This window comes from Gracilinanus agilis, chromosome 4 (genome assembly GCF_016433145.1).
Source record: "Gracilinanus agilis isolate LMUSP501 chromosome 4, AgileGrace, whole genome shotgun sequence".
Lineage (NCBI taxonomy): Eukaryota > Metazoa > Chordata > Mammalia > Didelphimorphia > Didelphidae > Gracilinanus > Gracilinanus agilis.
In genome coordinates, this window is record NC_058133.1 from 238,237,235 (window position 1) to 238,257,315 (window position 20,081).

General features: G+C 35.0%; 1 protein-coding gene across 1 annotated transcript in view; it reads right to left on the reverse strand.

Moving 5' to 3' along the window:
• Positions 1-1,777: 1,777 nt before the first annotated feature.
• Positions 1,778-20,081, reverse strand: part of LOC123244355 (protein SCO1 homolog, mitochondrial) — a 34,026-nt gene continuing 15,722 nt past the window's right edge. The window contains exons 5-6 of the mRNA XM_044672780.1: positions 14,406-14,521; positions 1,778-2,970 (exon numbers count right to left, since the gene is read on the reverse strand). Coding sequence (XP_044528715.1) covers positions 2,836-2,970; positions 14,406-14,521 — 251 coding nt within the window. The 3' untranslated portion in view covers positions 1,778-2,835. The remainder of the gene's footprint in view (positions 2,971-14,405; positions 14,522-20,081) is intronic.

Genomic DNA, 20,081 nt, shown 5'->3' on the forward strand with positions numbered 1-20,081 from the left:
TAAATAGCTATGATGATTCAGATGCCTAAAGATCTAGGGAGATTCAGAGAGAACCAATTGTCAGAGACCCACAGATCACTGCTCCAAGATCAAAGATCAATGGTCAAAGCTCAAAGACCAAAGACCCCTCCCAGATGACTATTAGGGGTATTTATATCCTCAGGGCAACTGCCTTTGCTCCTGTCCTCAGGGCCTCTGGGAACATTCCAAAGTCTCCAACTATCTTCACCTGTCAATCAAGGTTAAACTAACAATCCTCAAAGTTTGAATATAACAAATACTAAATTTAAAATTGTAATTCAATAAACATTAAATGTCTATTATCCTAGGGAAGACAGAGAGACTTTTATCATGAGAAGAGATGGACTAAACCCTAACAATGTATTGGAAAAGCAGGAAAAAAATGGAATGATTGGAGAGGGGATGAAGAAGGTTTAGAAATGAAGCAGAGGGAGTGCTGGAATAATGAGGTTTTGGTTGGAGATAATTTTATGGTTCTGAATTATGTGTTATGAGTGATAGTGGGATAAAGGGTTAAGACTGTGATGAGATCAAGGTGAGCCCCATGGTTCAGCTAAGTACCATTAAGAGAAAACGTAGGACACAGGAACTGCTGTTAATAAACTAGAATAGGGTGTTTGCAAGAACATTAATATATATCAGTGGTTCCCAAACTTTTTTGGCCTACCGCCCCCCCATCCAGAAAAAATATTACTCAGACCCCTGGAAATTAAATTTTTTTAAAAATTTTAATAGCAATTAATAGGAAAGATAAATGCACCTGTGGCCACCACCGCTCCCCTGGATCACTGCAGCACCCACCAGGGGGCGGTAGCGCCCACTTTGGGAAACACTGATATATATGATGAAATCTCCAAGTATGAGGGTTAAAAGGTAAAGAAGAGAATAACCATTTACATAGTGCCTACTATATACCAAGTATTATTCTAAGAACTTTAAAAATATTCTCATTTGGTCCTCACAATCCTGCAAAGAAGATGCTGTTATTATCCCCATAGAAGACTGTCATGTACTAAACATCTTTTTAAAATGCTAGGAAATAACTCAAGGTTGGCAGATCACTGTAACAATGACCAAATTAATAAAATGAATGTCAAAAAAGTTGTTGAATTATGGTTATGGTAACAGAGAAGGGTCTAGAACTGGCAGTGAAAATCAAAGAAGCTTACTTTTCCATGGCACTGGGGGAAATGAAAAAAGGTGTAACCTCTGGAAAGGTTGGCAATGAAATATTTCTGTCAGGAGATAAATTTCCACGAATGCCAGTAGATGTAGAGTGAAGTGAAGAAGTATGAGCTGAAAGGGCCATAGCAGTAGGTGAGGGTAATCAGGAGCTTGGGTAGGACTGTCAGTGAAATTTGTTATCCTTAGGAAGGGAAAACAGTACCATTTGGCTAGGGCTCCCACTTCTGAAAATCTGATAAAGATGTTATGATAATCTGATAGTGATGATTATGAGTTACTCAGAAAGATCAGTTAAGGTATCTGGATTAATAAATACATGGTGACTGGGCTCCTCGGCCATGACTGAACTCAGATTGAACTAAGATACCAGAGGACGATGCAGTCACAGGATCCCTGAAATGTGGATCAACTTGGGTCATGATAACCTGATGTTCTATGACTAGATGAGTCCCTGATGACAAGAGGCTAATGCCACTATTTAACTCCTGTTGAATTAATGTCATTAATTTAAAGTGTTTTCATTACATTCATGTTGACTACATTTTTTATATATTAAGATACTTATTCAATATGCCATAAGAACAACTTTATTTCAAGTGATAAGTATCCATGAAAAAAATTGATAGTGAAGTCTGGGAGCACAAGATAGGCAAATTCTGAAAGTTCAGGCTAAAATTCAATCATTCACATGACAGACATATTTACTCAACTTAGATTGTTTGATCCTGTACTGACTCATATTTAAAATAAAAATCTTCAAATCCCCTTTATTCCAAGAACCCAACTTCCTATCCCTAGAAAAGTATGTTGCCAATTTAGGCTCAAATATTCACCCATAAGATCTAAGAACTTGGTTCTATTAGAATAAAAAACTCCATGAGCTAAACTATGCAAAAAGAAGTGAACATTTTTATTTTATACTCCGTGCAACCGTAATGCATTGCAAAAGGCTATTTGTAATTATAAGTCACTTTTATTTCCAAATATTTCCACTGACGATCTCATTCACATGACAAAAAAAAATATGAAGGATCCAATAGTTATTCCTAGCTTAAAAAAGAAAAATAAAATCTTCCTATCATCTCCCCCTTCCCAGATGAATTAATGTAGGTTAAGTAAAAAACAAGGATATAATTTCTGCTTTTAAAAACAAACACTACTTTTGCCCAATCATGGTCTCCCGAAGATTATTCTTTTAAAGGAACCACCAGAAATCAGAGAGAAGAAAAATAATATTATGAAGGTTTCTCCTTTTGTCTGGAAATAATTCTCCACAATTTCTAAGAGTGTCTGTGAAGATAGGAGGTCAGCAAGATGAAATACAGGGCATTGAGAATTTCTCCAGTGTTTGTGGAGAGATTATACCTATGATTTTTATGCTACTATCACTGATATCTCACCATACTTCAGTAACAAGACAAGTGTATACCTTTTGGAGAGATTTCCTGCTTTAATAATTACAATTCAAATAACTAAGCAAACTTGTTCTGGTCTTCTTCCTTTTCATGGGACAATGTAGTTGGGGTACAGGAATTTGGAGGAGTTGAAAATCACATACACCACATCTCCTACGGGAGATAAAGTTCTCTTACTAGTAAGAAAATATAACTGTAACACAAGTAACATTTTTTAATGTTTCTTCTTGTAATCCCTCATATGTGCAGCAATTGAACCAGCTATTTCTGTATTCTTCTTGTTTTGGCCAAAATAATCCAGAAATTCACCATCTGGGCCAATCAAGTACATTATTATTGTATGATCCACCTGTACAGAAAGAGTAAAATGCAAATTGGTGAGGCAAGCAACAGCTGTGGATGAAAAGAATGAATTAACTTTTACCAATGATTATTAAAAGAATTGTGCAATTATCAAATTTCATTTTGCAGGGCAAAAGTGTTATGTAAAATTGGATCAAATTGTTTTATGGTAAATTCCTAAAATTCCTTCCTTCTGTGTACTAGAATATTCAAAGAGTAAATACTATATTCAGTTAAATAAGCATTTATTATAAAATCACTGACATCAAGCAGGGCTCTATTCTTCCCTCCCTATATGCTCCAGTATGGGTTGGCTATGCTTCCTGATTCTTCCCTCCCAATTTAAGTGATTTTACACTGAAAATAGCTAGACTTCACTAAAGTCAACTTTAGAGACCACTAGCCATGCTGAAAGAATCAAATGACCAACTATCCCACTGAGTAAATTTTCTTGCCTTGTACTGAGCATGAAGGAAGATCTAACCTATTCAACCCAACTATTTAGAAATGCTATTTAGGGGCAGCTGGGTAGCTCAGTGGAGTGAGAGTCAGGCCTAGAGACAGGAGGTCCTACGTTCAAACCCGGCCTCAGCCACTTCCCAGCTGTGTGACCCTGGGCAAGTCACTTGACCCCCATTGCCCACCCTTACCAATCTTCCACCTATGAGACAATACACTGAAGTACAAGAGTTTAAAAAAAAAAAAAAAGAAATGCTATTTAAGAGCATTGTGTAAATAGAATTAGCCAGATCCCATTAATAGTCAAAAATCTACTCAACCCAGGCGTGCTAATGATGTCACTCCCACCTCCCTTAGTGGGGAGGGGAGACGAGTTACCCACACGTGATAATAAGTAACAAATCAAGAATAAGGGACTGCCCTTTGGGCAGTCCAAATCAATGTAGAAACTGCCATTTGTCCATTTGAATTAGAGGTGGACCACAGGAAGTGATGAAAGACATGATCTCTTTAAGTAAGTTAGTGAACTTCCTGTGGGGGCAGTTGCCGTCTGGAACTAGAAGAAGAAGCATCTCCTGAGACCACAGACAGCTTACACTCTGTATTGTCACGTGGGTAAGTTAGGCTGGCTTCCTTGGCCTAGCTGGGCCAATTCTAAACTCTGCCTATCTGGCTGTTGGGCCCTGTGGCTTACAGCTTCATTTATTTAGACTTCTAACCTCCCTTTTCTCTTTATCCCTACTTTACCTACCTGATTGTAAATAAACTCCTCAACCCGATGCTGACTTGGGTCTGATTTAATTACGGAATCAACCTGAATTGTTGATTCCTGGCGGCCACATATTTTTAATATATAGATATAATAACTAAATTTTAATTCTTACAGCATGTAAAGAGGTAGCAATAGTGGTGCCCAAAAAAAGTATACTATTTTGTTTTTAATGCAAAGAGGACAAAAAAAAACATTTTAAAGTAATATGTAGAATTTATTACATACTTTTAAAGAAAGAAGTGAAATGGAGATTCACATAGAATCCTACTTTTGTGTGGTTGTGTGCATTGAATGCTCTTTTTGAGGGGTTCAAATTGATAAAATAAAAAATTTTTAATAGCAGCATGTATATATACTAATTTATAAATAAAACATTTCATCCAATTCCTGAATTTTAATATACATTCTTTTTAGAGTCTAGGAAATAAAATAAAATGGTGTCAGTATGAATGTTACTTCCTCTTGCTAAGTGAATCAAACACATAAACTTTTATTTTGAATTGGAATAAGAAATATGTTTGATTAAGAATATTTCTTATCTGCACTTTTATACTTAATTATACATAAACCTGGAATAAGCCAGGAAACTAAGAATACTAAATCAATAATCTGGTTTACAAATTCTAACACTGAATTTAGTGCTGCTGCCAGGAATTCCAAACGTGGAGACCAGTGCATGGGGAGGAGGAAGACTATTTTAGCTTCCTTTATAAACTTCACCAATCAAGTAATCCTATTTGAAGTAAAACTCCCTGCATACTCTCAAAAGGGTACATAAACAACACCCCTCCGAAGTTATCTTAAATCCATCATCTATTTTTCCCCCTTCTGGCAGAGTTCCTAGTTTACTTTAATTTGAGCTTAGATTAACTAGTTATTTTTTGCTAAATGTCTCCAGAAAAGTCCTATTAATTTTTTTCTTTAATGTTATGCTAAACACTAACTTTCTTAACTAAATGTCTCCAAAAAATCTTATTTCAAAATGACAACTCAATTATTACCTCTGTCAATAAAGAGCATAATATTTAGTACCAAAGACTGTAGTATTAATGGTAAATTTGGCCATTTGGCAAGGACAAAAAGAAAGACAGGAATGCATACCTAATATCAAACTGGAGACACACTACCATAAATAAGAACAAACACTATGAAAGATTATTTTTTAATTATACACACATATTTAAAGATCCAAAGAGTCAAATGCCAAAAGTCTATTTTGTCAAGGGAATTAAAATAGCCAATGGGTTCTTTTGCTCAAAATAACTCATAGGGAGAATTCTCACAAGGAATCTCTGCCTCCCCTTTGGTATATATACTATAATCAGAATATATATGAGCTAATAAACATCTCAAAGTCGGTATGAGAGTAAGTATCTAGAAAGCTAGGTGATGCTGTAGAAAGCATTGCGCCTGAGAGGAAGAAAGAGTTTTCAATTCAAATGTGACTACATATTTACTAGCTAAGTGACCCTGGGTAAGACACTTAATCTCTGCCTCAATGTCCTCAACTATAAATTGGAGATCATAGCTCCTCCCTAACAGAATTGTTGTGAAGATCAAATGAGTTCACATATGTAAAATGCTTAGCACAATCCTTGGCACAAAGAGGGTGCTAATGTTTATTCCCTTCCCTTCCTTTCTCCTTAAGATAAAATTGAGTGTGCATTTTATTTGAATATAAACCATTTAGGACTCTGAATAGAAATTTATGACTAAGGGTTTTCAATGACTTTTTTTTTAAAATCCTTAAATTCTGTAATTAGAATTGATACTGAGGCAGAAGAGCTAGACAATTGGTTAAGTAACTTGCCCAGGACTAAGAAGTATCTGAGGATACATTTAAACCTAGGTCCTCCTGTCTCTAGTTCAAGCTCTCTGTTAGAGAAATTAAGTGATTTGCTTAAGATCATTCCCCAAGTTAAGCATTGGATGATTCCTCAAACCCAAACTTTTGGGTTTTGACTTTCTTTATGGCTGGTCATGTACAAAATGCACAATCAAAACAACACTGGGTTACAAATCAAACATAAATAATAGACTGAAGTGCACATGAGATCTAAATAAAATATCCCTTCTAAAAACATCATTTACCATTAAGGGAATCACAATTTCCATCCATTCACTTTGTACCCCCAACAGTCCCACTCCCATCACAATTAAATCTATTTTAAAAGATATTAGAGATTAACTGGTTATAGTCAAGATGATATACTTCATGCTAGAAAAAATTCTGGACTTGGGAGCAAGAAGGTTTTGGTTTGAGGGATAGCTCAAACACTTCCTTGCAGAATGATCTTAAGCAAATCACTTAATCTCTCTAAGACTCAGTTTCCAAATCTTAAAAATGGCAATAAAAAACACATACTCCTTACCTGAATTATTTTGAGGGATGTTCTTTTTAAGTGTAAAGGACCATATGAGCTATAATTAAAGTGTAAAAAAAAATATTCACTGACATACTAACAAGTCCAAGAATACCACAAATTATACATTGGTTCCTTGGGGCCTGGATCCAGATTTTTTCAGCCTTGAGGCAGAAAAAAATCTGATGCCCATAATGCGTGAACATATCTAAGTGCCTACAGCTCTAATATATGTAAAAAAAATGATTACCCTCTAACATAAGATAATTACAATGCTGATGTATATTATCACAATGCAAACTGATGTAGCCTCAAAGAAGAATGCTAATAAATTTTTAGGTGTAGTGTTGTGAATTTAGATCTTATCTATTCTGCCAAATATCCTACTTTGGTTAGTATATTCCTGGTTTTGGAAGGCTTAAATAAAGTGTATAGGTGTCTTTAGATTCAGTCAGGAATTTCTACCAATTCAATTCAGTAAACATTAGCTCTTCCTCACACATCATATATTACATTCTAGCCAAACTGGCCTACTTATTCATGATCTACAAAATTCCATCTCATACTTCCATGACTTTTTGCTAGAATGTTCTTCCTTCTTACCATCACCTCTTGGGACCTCTAATTCTTTTTAAGACAGCTTAAATTTCACCTCCTACTTGAAGCCCTTCTTGGTCCCCCCTACTTGCTAGTGCTTTTGCACCCCCAAATTACAAACTATATATGAAATATTTACTGATCTATGTACATGTTGTTTTCTCACCCAGTAGGAGATGAGCTGCACAAACTGTTTTGATCTATTTTTTGTCTTTGATCTAATCCTGAGTTGAGTCTGGCACATAATATAGATGAATAATCTAGATGTTGAATCAAACACAAAACTCTCCTAATACTACTTTACAATGTTGGATGACAATATTCACCACAAAGAAGCTATGAACCCTATGAGGCTGGAAAGATTTCATCTGAAGAGCGACATGGGATTATATTCCACTGTCTGACAAATTTCATAAATTTTGATAGAACTAAGATATATTTATATTTTGCATTATTGAAGAAAGTCCAAGGGAAAATACTTTTATAATAATTTTCTGGATGAAATATACTATTTAAATATTTCTAAAAATCTTCCTGAGTGAAATATAGTAAGATGCTTTAAAGTGCTGAATAAAATATGGTGAACAAAGCCTCAGAGCTAATCAAAAATTTAAAAATTAAAAAAACCCTTTGAGGAATTAGGTAAAGGCTATCAAAAGAGAAGACAAAACTAAAACACAAGGATAGAGTTGGGACCTGAGATTTCATTAATAAAGGAAGTTCCCAAAAGAGGAAACCAATGCAGGCTAGTACCTACTCAGCAAAAACCAGTGACAGAATAAATAACTTGGTTAAATGACATACATAGACAGTATCAGAGGTGGGACTTGGTCCTAGGTAGTCAGAGCTCTGAGGCCAATCTCAAAAACTTTAGCTACTGTTTAAAATATAGCAAGCACCCAATCCTTGCCCTGAATGTGTTCCTTAGTTTGGAAAACTATCTAAAATAATATTGATTTTTATCTTTTAATCAATGATAAAGTATTAAATAGTTAAATAAAATTGCCCTTCTTGAAGTTCATTTCAATTCTCTCTTTTCATCCCTAACATCAAGGCAAAAAAACAAAAACAAAAACGACACAGTGGTTTTTAATCTTCATACTTTTTTTGTAAATAAAAAAATTTTCATGCCCCTACATTAATTTATAAAATAAGCAATTTTTCTTTAGCTTGGATTTTATTCTAATAAAATGGATTAAAATTTTATACTATACAAATATACAATAAAAATGATGTATAAGATAACCAAACTTGATTGTGCTCTATTCACTGTAAAACAAGAACACAGGATCATATATTCTAAAACGGAAAGGACCTTTTAAGTTCTTTAATTTATCCTACTTCATCTTAAAGTTGAGGAAACAGAGGCAAAGAGAATTTGAGTGATTTGCAAATTCCATACTTTTTCCACTATACCACACCACTTCCCAAAAGGCAAAATAAAAAACATCAATGTAGTGAAACTCTCCCCAAATCTTTATCCTTTGTACAAGAGCAGGCCAGGTACCTAGGAATAGCTGTGGGTATCTAATTTTCATAAAGATGAAAGGCACTTTTAAGTGCCTGCCACCTTCCTCCGCCAGTGGTTCTCAGCTCCTTCCTTTGCAACACAGCCTTGCTCAAAGCTACTATAGAAAGAGCATGGAACTGAAGATAAGTAAGTGATACCCCTAGCTGCCCACAACTGTGGCCCAACAACTGTACTCTTCTCTTCTTCCACTCCCTACCAAATGGAACAGAATTGCTACGTTAATCACATTTTCAATGACTTTATATGGACTTTTTTTATTTATGTGGGAGCTATATATATATATATATTTTTTTTTTAATTAATTAATTTTTTAAAAGTATTTTTTCATGGGTACAAGATTTGTGTTCTCACCTTTTCCTTTTACCTCCTCACTCTCAGAGCTGACAAGCAATTTTACTGGATTACACATGTATTATCACACAAAACTTATTTCCACATTATTCATTTTTATAATAGAGTAATCTTTTAAAATCAAACCACAAATCATATACTCTTATGAACAAGTGATAAATCATATGTTCTTCTTCTGCATTTCTACTGGGAGCTATATTTTAAAATATCTCATTTTAAAATGAGAGTTAGCCCCAATTTGGAAAACTGCCTTAATAATCACATCTTTTGTCCCTCAATTTTTCTTGAATATTCTAAAGCTCTGCTGAGCTTACACTTACCGTATTTCTCCCCTAAGAGATAACTCTTTTTGTAGGTGAAACTGAAACATAAATGAAACACTCAATGGAATACAGAATTAACTGCTGAGGAGCAGAGATGAGGTTATATAGGTAATATGTAGCTGTAATGATTGCATGTTACTCCCTAGTCAAGGAGGATAATGTAGTTGTAAATCTCCCTCAATATTCTATAAACTAAAGATATTAGAGTTAAAATATTAGCATTCCCAGAGAATCTGGCCTACTGCACATACCACCTTAGGTTAAATTATTTAAAAATGGGTAATCAGAACAATACTTAAGTGATATTAACATTCCTGGGAGAAGACTCACATTAGCTTAATTATGGAGACTGGGCTCTTAAAGAGATAGAGTTAGAAGAAGGGTTCAGGATTGAAGATATGAGAGTGCAAACAAAAAATGTGTTTCAATTAGGTCATGTAATAGAAATAAGAAGGTTAAAGTAAAATTTTAGTAAATCCTCCCTGTTATATATCATAGGCCTCACATTTACTAGCAGAGACTGGGGCTGCTTTGAACTTTGGCCAGAGTTCTCAGCAGCTTCCCAAGGTCTCTGATCATCTGGAAGATAAACATACTTCTTCGAGATTAACCCTTGTCTCACAGAATGTGCTGTCTTCATGACAGTTGATTAAATTTTGAGACATGTTTTGCCTGGCTGCTTCTGGTGGCTCAGGATCTTGGTCAGGTTGTGGGGACCCTGAAAGTAGTGGCGCAAACTACAGTTAGCAAAAAAGCAATCTTTGTTTTCAGGTCAATATAAACACCCTTCTGGAAAGTGGACCTTTCTAGGAAAGCCTCACCCATGGAAAGGACACTTTGCCTGGGGCTTTCCTAATTGGGACCCTGAAATGCTGAATAAAGGGACTTCCCAGCTAAGAATATTCAGCTGTTGGAATATCCCCCCATTCAGTGATGTATATCTTTCTTTTCCATCTCTCATTATTGCTGGTGTTGTTCTTATCTATATATATTCATTTGTATTTTCTATTGTAAGCTAAATTGCTATATCTTTGCATAATAATAATAAACCTATTTATTTTTTCCTTTATACTTAAAAATGCTGTGGAGAAATGTGTCTTATTGTAGAAGCAAATCCCAAATAGTTAAGTTAAGCAACTGCATACTGTTATAGAAGGGAGGGATAATACAGGGTATAAGGCCTGATGGAGAGGTGGCCCAAAGTCCTCTGATGGTATAAGAACCTGAGCTGAGTGAAGGTGAAAAGCCTAGGTGAACACCAGGTCCCAGAAAGTATTTGAAAATCAGCTAAACATCCAACTCCCCCACACAACAGCACCCAGGGATAAGTGATGAAGTGAGAAGCTGTGAATTGGATCACACAGCCACTCTGGTTGCTTATCCTAGGTTAAGTTGATGGAAACGATATAGACTAAGTGGATAACGCCAATGACTACAATTTGACTTTGTTTGAACAATTCCTTTCCCTCAAATCCAAAGGATATGATGAATGATTCTTAAGACAATAATAACATTCACCTAAGTAAGCCTTTAAGATTTAATTATAACAGGGGCAGCTGAGTAGCTCAGTGGATTGAGAGCCATGCCTAGAGACTGGAGGTCCTAGGTTCAAATCCAGCCTCAGACACTTCCCAGCTGTGTGACCCTGGGCAAGTCACTTGACCCCCATTGCCTACCCTTACCCTCTTCCACCTATAAGTCAATACACAGAAATTAAGGGTTTAAAATAAAAAAAAATAAATAAAATAAAAAAAAGATTTAATTATAACAAACTTAGGGAAGGAATAAGGTTGAAGGAAAGAGGTGTTAGGAAAGCTCACTAAACTACTGATGATCAGGTTTGTCAATCAAAGGGTAGACAGATTTGTGACTGTTTGGGGGAAAGGTTTCTACTCTCTGTGGCACCCTGGCCAGGCCAGACACCTTTGGTCTTAACCAGATTTGAATGAATATTGACATTGTTTTCCCTTGATGTTCAAATGATTAATATATAACACAGCTTCGTCCAGAAGTTGAGGATGAGGAATAGGATGCAGCCTAAGCAGATTTACTGTGGCCTACCCACCCAACCAACCCAGGTCCCTTCTCAGGAATGAGAGAGCTTCTTGTTCAAATTTCTCCCTTTTATAGTCCTGGCAGTAACTGCTTTTGCCTTCTGGCTCATGGCATCTGGGTTGGTTCTAAATTCTAAAACTGTTCAGTGTCAATCATCCTGTTCTCCATTTTCCATAGCAAAATGATATTACAATACATAACACCTTAATGTTACAGAAGGGATCTATTAAGTGGATCCTTCATTGCCAAGCCTAGAGAAGGTAGGTTCTGGGTTCAAATGTAGTCTCAGATGCTTCCTAGCTGTGTTACTATGGACTTAACTCCCATTCCCTAGCTCTTAGCACTCTTCTTGCCTTGGAACCAATACTTAGTATTGATTCTAAGACAAAAGGCAAGCACCTAATAAATAAATAAACAAATAAACAAACAAACAAACAAACAAATAAATAAATAAATAGAGGAAGAGATGATGTTAAGTACATCTTGACTTAGGAAAAGAGAACTCTCCATATAATTGCTAAAGAAGAAAGGTAGGAATGGTTAAGAGGGAGAAAAGTGGACTTGAATCTAACAGAAAACCAAAAGTGAAAGGACAAAGTGAAAGAGTGACAGAAACAAGTATGAAAAAAAAAAAGGGCTTGGTAAGCTGGTTTAGTGATAAGCTCTTTTTATTATATGAACTATTTTACCTGAATGATAGATTTTAGACTATATCTACCACGTGTAACTGTTTTTTGAAATTGATATTGTGTTTTCTAGAATAAGAAGCAAATTATCTGCTTTTCTAATTCAATACTAGCATATATTTATAAATATTATTTTCTAGTGGAATTATGAAGGTTTTGTGTAAAGATTTTAGGTAGAGATTTTTAAGACTTGGATGTACTTGATTAATTTTCTAAACTATAAGGCAGTTCTTTAACATTCGAAGCTTTATGGCTGCTTAACTTTTATTCTTTTAGCAATTAAAGGGTCCTCATCCCACAACTTTACTTATTTCTTTTTATTTTTTAATATACAACATAACATGTAACACAAGAATAATATAATACATGATTTGTTATATGTATGTAATAATTATAATATACATATCCAAGAGAAACAAATTCTCACATTAGCTATGTCCAAAAATCTAAGTATCATTCTCCACCCCCATTCCTCCCTCCTCCCCAAGAAGGCAGGTAATATTATATAGGTTGTACGTTTATTATTGTATAATAATATACAATATACCTTAAACTAGCTAGATTTTCAAACTGGGCCAATTTACCCTTCCACTGGCAAACTGGTGGTCCACATCTTCTTTGATCCTGAGAATTTACCATCTTGATGCTGGTCTAAGTGTGAACATTTGATCAACTTAGCCCACTGTAGCTCACAGTACTTGAGTTTTAGATAGTTTCAGCCGCCTTGGTAGATGGGATTTCCAAAGGGAATACCACATTGGATCAGGACTTCTTAAAGATTACAGTGAAGGAAATCATTGAGGTAAAGAGGAAAGCTCTGGAATCATGAATCAAAATTTACCTTTGTAACTTACTACTGGAAGGACATTAAATCACTTAACTTCCTTAGCTTCATTTTTCTCATATGTAAAATGAGGGAGTCAGATTAGAGGGTCCCTGAGGTCCATCCTAACTTTAAAGTAACTATTCTATGATCTTTCCTTCTATGGATCTCAAGGTCTATCACTCTTGCTATACAGAAAAGTCTATGCCTATTCAAGGAACATAATTACATGCTCCATCAACAAAAACCTGAGAACCTGAATTATGGCTCCCTCTACTGGTCCATTTAGCTAACAATACCAAAATAGAGGTAAAGGTCCTAACTAAGGCTTAAAGAAAGGGAGAGAGACCATATAGGTTATTATAAGAAATATAGAACTTGAACCAAAGTCTTCTGATTCCAGATACTGCTTTTCCCATGCCATTTTGCCTTTTCCTTGTCTTCTATAAATGAAACTTTACTACTATTTTCCAAAGACAATAATGCCCTACAGCTTCAGGGAATGGTAAGGTAGGTCGTTGGAAAAGCTTATGGGAAGTCTGGTGCTGGATCAGCTGGGGGCCTATGGGAAAGGAGTGGGCAAGGCAGGGAATTGATTATTCTATACTTTAGTATTAAGTTTTAAGGCTAGAGACCTTCACATGGATTCAAGTTCTTTTCATGAGTAGAACCCAATTTAGCATGAGTTCTACTCCAAAATTAAGTCACCAACCTTAAACTAGATCGTATTTTCCCACAGAAATGAAGCTACAAATGGTGGACCTCCAAAGTCCGTTTAACTAAAAACATTATTTCAGGTATTTAGCACAGGTTTATAGTAGTATTCCAGATATTAATTTTATGGGAAATTGTAATTAGGGATAAGAAGGGGAATCTTATGTTCTCTAAAGCAACTATACTAGCCATTCACCAAGAAAGGAACCTAAAGCTTCCTTTTCTGTGGATCTTAAGCTTTTTACTAGTGTAGTGTAGGTCAGCCCTTTATAGGTTCAGATGCTCATGAGCTGAATCAGAATTCCCTATATTAATTTTATTTGGAACTTCTCTCTTACCTCCTTCAAGGACTGCCAGTTTCTCAAATATGCAGACTGTAAACATATGCCATGATACGAAAAAAACTATTCCATAGCCCTGGGTTTCTCATATACCTTTGAGGAGGGGACTTGAGGAAATCAAGTAATTTAAACAATGAAAACCTAATAGGTCCACAAATGCTAACTTCCTCTTCCTTATTTATAAAATGATTTTAGGTTGAGTGTCCAAAAGATTTATGTTGGAAGCCCAACTACATCCTTAAAGTTTGTAATTTGTCCCTAATCCATTCTGAACTCAAAACAGTCACTTTCTTAAGCAACTACATGTAGCTGGTGCAATTATCTTTCTTTTTAAATCTTTGATTACAATGATTTAAATCCAAAGATATTCTCCAGATATTATTATGAGAACAAACAAAATTAGGGCTAGAACTAGGCATTTACTTACTATGTAGTCTTCATCTTCATCCTTGGGTCCTGGGCTATAATAAACTCTGTATGCTCTGGCAACCTGATCAATCTCTTTTGGAGCACCTGTCAAGCCAACTAGCTTAGGAGAAAATTCTATAAATGAAACCAACAAATAAACATAATATTAATGGAATAAAAGCAAAACAGCCTTCTCTATTTGAGAAGTCAGCACTTTAACACATCAGTGTTAAAATATGTTGAATGAAATATGGGATACATCCTATGATTTTCCTTGATTCCAAAAATCTGCAACCTGCAAAACTACTAAGAATTTCCCTGGTAAAGTCATGAGAATTAGTCTAATATAGATCAACTCTTTAATAGTAAATACCACTAGAATGACAAGCTGCATATATTTTAAAAACTTTTAGAATATTAGAACAGGAAGGGACACCAGAAATTATCTAATCCAATCCCTTCATTTTACCAGTGAGGGAACTGAGGTCCAAGTAAATCCTGTAACTAAGGAGTCAAATCCAGATCTCTTTTTGATCATTTCTTTTCATTTAAATCACTTTTTGAAGTTAACAAAGAAATATCTACCTAAGTAAAGATTTCATTTCAGAGATATGGGTCAAAAAATTATCAAAGAATACAGATACCTTAAAGCATATAGTAAAGATAATATAACTGTGCAAACTTTAAAAGAAAATGTCTTAAGCTCACAGCAAGTTACCTTTCATGCTTAGTCCTAATGTCAATTTCTAACTATTGATATAGAAGGATCTGGCTGGACCACCCTTCCACAACATCCACTTTAATAAATTTCTTGGCTAAGACTAAATCAAGAATCTATGTTGATGAAATTTTAAAGAAAGTCATATCAGTGAAATGGCAGGAGATATTTCACCTAGATACATCAGGGTACATTAAGACAATTTCACTTCTATATATTTTGCCTTCCATGGCAAAGAAAATGCATTTTCTTCTTTTGGACTAATTCATTTTAAATTAAGGAACTGTTCAGGAATCAAAAAAGTGGGACAGCTTATTTATCTTTTTCATTCTACTTAGGCAGAAAAAAGTGAAGATCATTAGCTATCTATCTATATTTTTACTGTTGAAATCAGATTAATTTTTGTCATTAAAGAAACCTATCATTTAAAATAATTAGGAAATTAAATATTCAAAAAACAGATGAAATTTGTTAAAGCTACATTTATTTCTTTAACAAAAATAGTTGTAATATGTAAAGTGGGTGTTGTAATTAAACAATGAAACTATCTTAATTCTGATGATGGTTGTGGCTATACTAAACAACATATAACAAAACTCAAGAACCATGATTTGTATTGCACTGAAGACAATTCAGCTCCCAAAGCTTTCATAAATAAAACAGCCACATCATCATCTTGTTTCCTAATGTAATTGTAAATTTTATTAGAAAAACAATCAACATTTATTAAGTGCTTACTATGATACAAAAACCAAAACAATCTATTTCTTCAGGGAATTTTTAGCCCAATGAGGGAGACAACATATATAAATCAGAGCACACAAGGTAAGTTACAGAGGGAGGAAAGATGCAAACAACATTATATCTCTAAGATACATACAGTATAAATGGAAAAAATGACATCACCAGCTGGAGGGACGAGATAAGGGCTTCTCAAAGAGGTGGTCATTGAACCGAGTTCAATACATGGAATCCAAAGGTCAAAGGTTAAGATGGAGATTATTCCAGGCATGGGGAATAATCAGTACAAAAGCATAGAGACTGAAGATGGGAATATTGTGTTTGAAAAAGAAAAGGCAGTATGGTGGAATCAAGATATGAAAAGGGCAGAAAAACCAAAGGAAATTGGAAAGTTAAGAAGGTGACAGGTTGTGAATAGCTTTAAATGCCAAATAAAGGAATCTATAATTGATCCTGGAGGTAACAGAGACATTGGAGTTTACTGAGGTGGGTGAGGGTTGAGAGAAGAGAGACATGCTTACCTACTTTAGGAAAATCATTCAGAGCCTAACATTTGCCTCTTCAAGGGGGAATTTCTACATTGGGTTGTTCCCAATTATTTTCTTCTTCCCCAAATCACCAGTACCCAAAAGATTGAGTGAACTCTTTAGGTAAATATTATTTTTTAATATATTAGAAATCACAGACACAAACATTAAATACATATTGTTCAAAATGTGCACAGGGTTGTAGAGATAAGATAAAGGGTGAGAGAGAGAGAATGGTTGATAATGTTTCTTCCATTCTGAGTTAATTTACCTCAGTTTTTTGAAGAGTATAGATGAACAACAGTTCATCTCTGAGCCAAGGCCTAAATTCAGTCCCTCGGGTAAAATGGAGGATGAGAGAAAATGAAGGTTCACAAGATGAGAGAATTAAGCTCTAGTGTTTTATCAAGGACTAATGCAGGTTTCTCTTTACTATGACCTTAGTCCCAGACCCATTCTGCCTTATTTGGGTGATGTCCAGGTCCCATAACAGCCCCTTCTTTTCATTCCCTCATACTGTCAGTCAGCACCAAAGACTATTTTACTTTGTCAGAGTACTAGGGAACCAAGAGAATGATCATTCTTTGAGATGGTCAGGAATGATCTCACTACAGTAGCTTTGCCAGCAGACTTTATTCTGGGAGATGTGAAACATCCTCTCAAGAACTTGTTTTGGATGGTCAGGATAGATAACGAGAGCTGCTCTGTTACTCTCATAAAGTATGTCTGATTACAGGAAACCCTAGTTTGGCTCATGGAAGTGGGTGGTATCTAGTGATAAAGGGATAAAGCAGGTTCAAAGAATGAGAAAAGTCTAGCTCAGGGTCTTACTAGGGCAAGCCAAGTGGAAATATTAAGTTCGGGGACTTCAGCTCTAAATGTTCTGCCTAAGCTGCTTTAGAGAGTGAAGTCACAATTGAAATCTTGGAAACATTTAACCAGGCAAAAAGGAAAAATAATACTCAGTAAGGTGAAGATTATTTGAGACATGACTGGTAAAAGCAAATATAAATATATATTTTTTTAATTTTAAACCCTTAACTTCTGTGTATTGACTTATAGGTGGAAGATTGGTAAGGGTAGGCAATGGGGGTCAAGTGACTTGCCCAGGGTCACACAGCTGGGAAGTGTCTGGGGCTGGATTTGAACCTAGGACCTCCTGTCTCTAGGCCTGGCTCTCAATCCACTGAGCTACCCAGCTGCCTCACAAATATAAATTTTAAGAAATTCTGGATTAGAATATGGAGGAAACAAAGTAGTTCAGGGACTTTAATGAAAGTCCGTTGGAAAAGTATGGGGCTTTAATTAAAATTCACTGGGGAGAATATATAAATTTAAAGCAACTAAGCATTCCCAGTCTCCTAACCCTTGCCATTAGATTCATGGTTTTATATAGCAAATTATAGAGATGGGTTTGGAGGTGGTGTCAGTGGAGTTTCAAAAAACAACAAAAAAAACAAAGAAAAATGAAATTAGACCTGACACTTAGGAAATTGCTGATGAGAAGAGGTGTATGACTGGAACATTTAGATATTAAGGAAGTCTTACAAAAATTGTTGGAAAAAAATTGTTAATTATTGTGTGAAAAATAAGTTGTAAGACATCTCCATGCCATCTATATCAGCAAAGAGATTGGGCTCTTGAAATTCCCAAACAATGAAATTGGGTTACTGAGAATTTTTAAGTTTGTTTATAATATAGAAATGATTTTTCTTTACAACAAAATCAGTTTAAAACTTGAGAAGAAAATCAAGTGAAAGATGCTAAGAGAAATCTTACACGTTTATGAGCCTTGGTAAACTTTTATTAATTATTGAAAGTAAGATTAATTGTGTTTGACCCTAAGTTTTGGTTAGGGAAACTTGCCATTTGAGGTAAAAGCTCTTAGGACTATAACTGATATTATTTTGAATAGAATAAAAGAATAGTTGTTTGATGAATCATTAAATAAATAAACCACCATTAAGAGAAATGCCTCAAGTTATTCAGAACTGGAGTATGATTCTGAACTGTGAGAGTTGGGGGTCTTTATATGGGAAAAAGCTGAGAGAACATTAACATAGCTGAAGGTAGGATCCTCTTGACTCAGTTCCCCATGTTACTGAGAAAGAGAGGGACAGGGAGAGAGAGTTATTTCCTACTTTATTATTCCTGAGTCTGATTCTGAAATGGAATTGTTACTTAAGACTGGTTTTTAACTGTGACTCTTACCTGAAGTTAAACAGAGTTAAGGAGGCTTTAACCTGGTATACATGTGTTAAGTCATTCTGTGAACTTAGCCTTAGGCCTGATTGGTCAGTTTTGATGCTGTTATAATCATGTCCTTGCTTTTTCCTTTTGTAGCAAATTTCCATAATCACAGCAAGTGGTCAATGCAAATAAGATGCTACTGTTTTCAATATAAGATTTGTCATTTGCCCAGTATTTACACATTCATGTAAAGATATTCCTGAAATAGCTCAATTCTTTTAGAATGTAAATAACTATGTAATATTTATTTCATTTGAATGTGGCTAACAGCTGAATGTGTACTACTACAGGCAATCCATTTGATATTCATTATTCTCTGTATATATTGAGATACACAGTTTTTACTTTCTGTTTTCAATTGGAGTAAAGTTGGCTTCTTGTAAGTAAATTCATTTTTATAAACATTTATCTTAGTGATGAAAAAATTCTATCTGCAAGGAGTGTTTTTAAAGTAAACAGAATCAGATAACATGGTATTTCTAATATAAATGATCCTAACTGGGCATTTCTTATATTTCTAATATAAATGATTCTAACTGGGTATTTGTAAAAACCTAAAATCTCTAAATTTTTAAGTGATACTTAGTTCTATTGGTAATAAGGCCAGAACTATAAGGTTTTGAAAGGTTTTTGCCAAATTTGAAAAGCTGCACTAATTTGTATTGAGATCTGATCTGTAAAAGGTTTTAGCAAGAACATTTAAGAAATCGCTACAAGTAATTTGGAATCAAAGAAGCAAATCTATTAAAGAGAAGACCTATACCAGGATTTCTAAGAAAAGATGTTTTTGAAGATCAAACAACTACATGGAACATCTGAAAGCCCAGATGAAATTTCTTGATTAAATTGACACTGGAGGATGGGCTACTAAAATGAAGAGAATTGATGTTAGTTAACATTGATAAACATTATTGAATTACTTTGACTTTTTGTTTCACTTTATCTGTACATCGAGTACCTTTGTTCCTTTGTGTTTTAGCAGTTGATAAATTTCTCCTGGCTATTAGTCAAGATGCTTACAGCAGATGGTGACCAGCTTCATGTTCTATTAAGCTTTTTGTTCTTGAAGGTTCATTGGGAGTCCCTTGGACCTCTTGACCAAGAGAGGGGAATGTGAATATGTTTAAAATTCTAATGGGTTTGTGAATGACCCTACCTCTAATAGCTTTGTTTTATCAGAATTGCCTTAGTTTCTGAATCTTGATGAAGAACATTAGGATTAATCCAATAAGACAATGACACCTGCCTGGAAGTAACCCTGCAGATATACAAGAAAGGTTCAGACAAGTCCCGAATGATCCGTGAGTGCCTTTGGTAATTCCAAGGCTGTCTTCTTATTGTTATTAAAGTCTCATCCTGGTCTACATTTTAAGCTACAGATGAACATCTCATGCAGAAATTTTTCCCTTGTTGCCTAATCCCAGAGATTCCTTCCCCTCTTTCTCAGAATACTACTTCT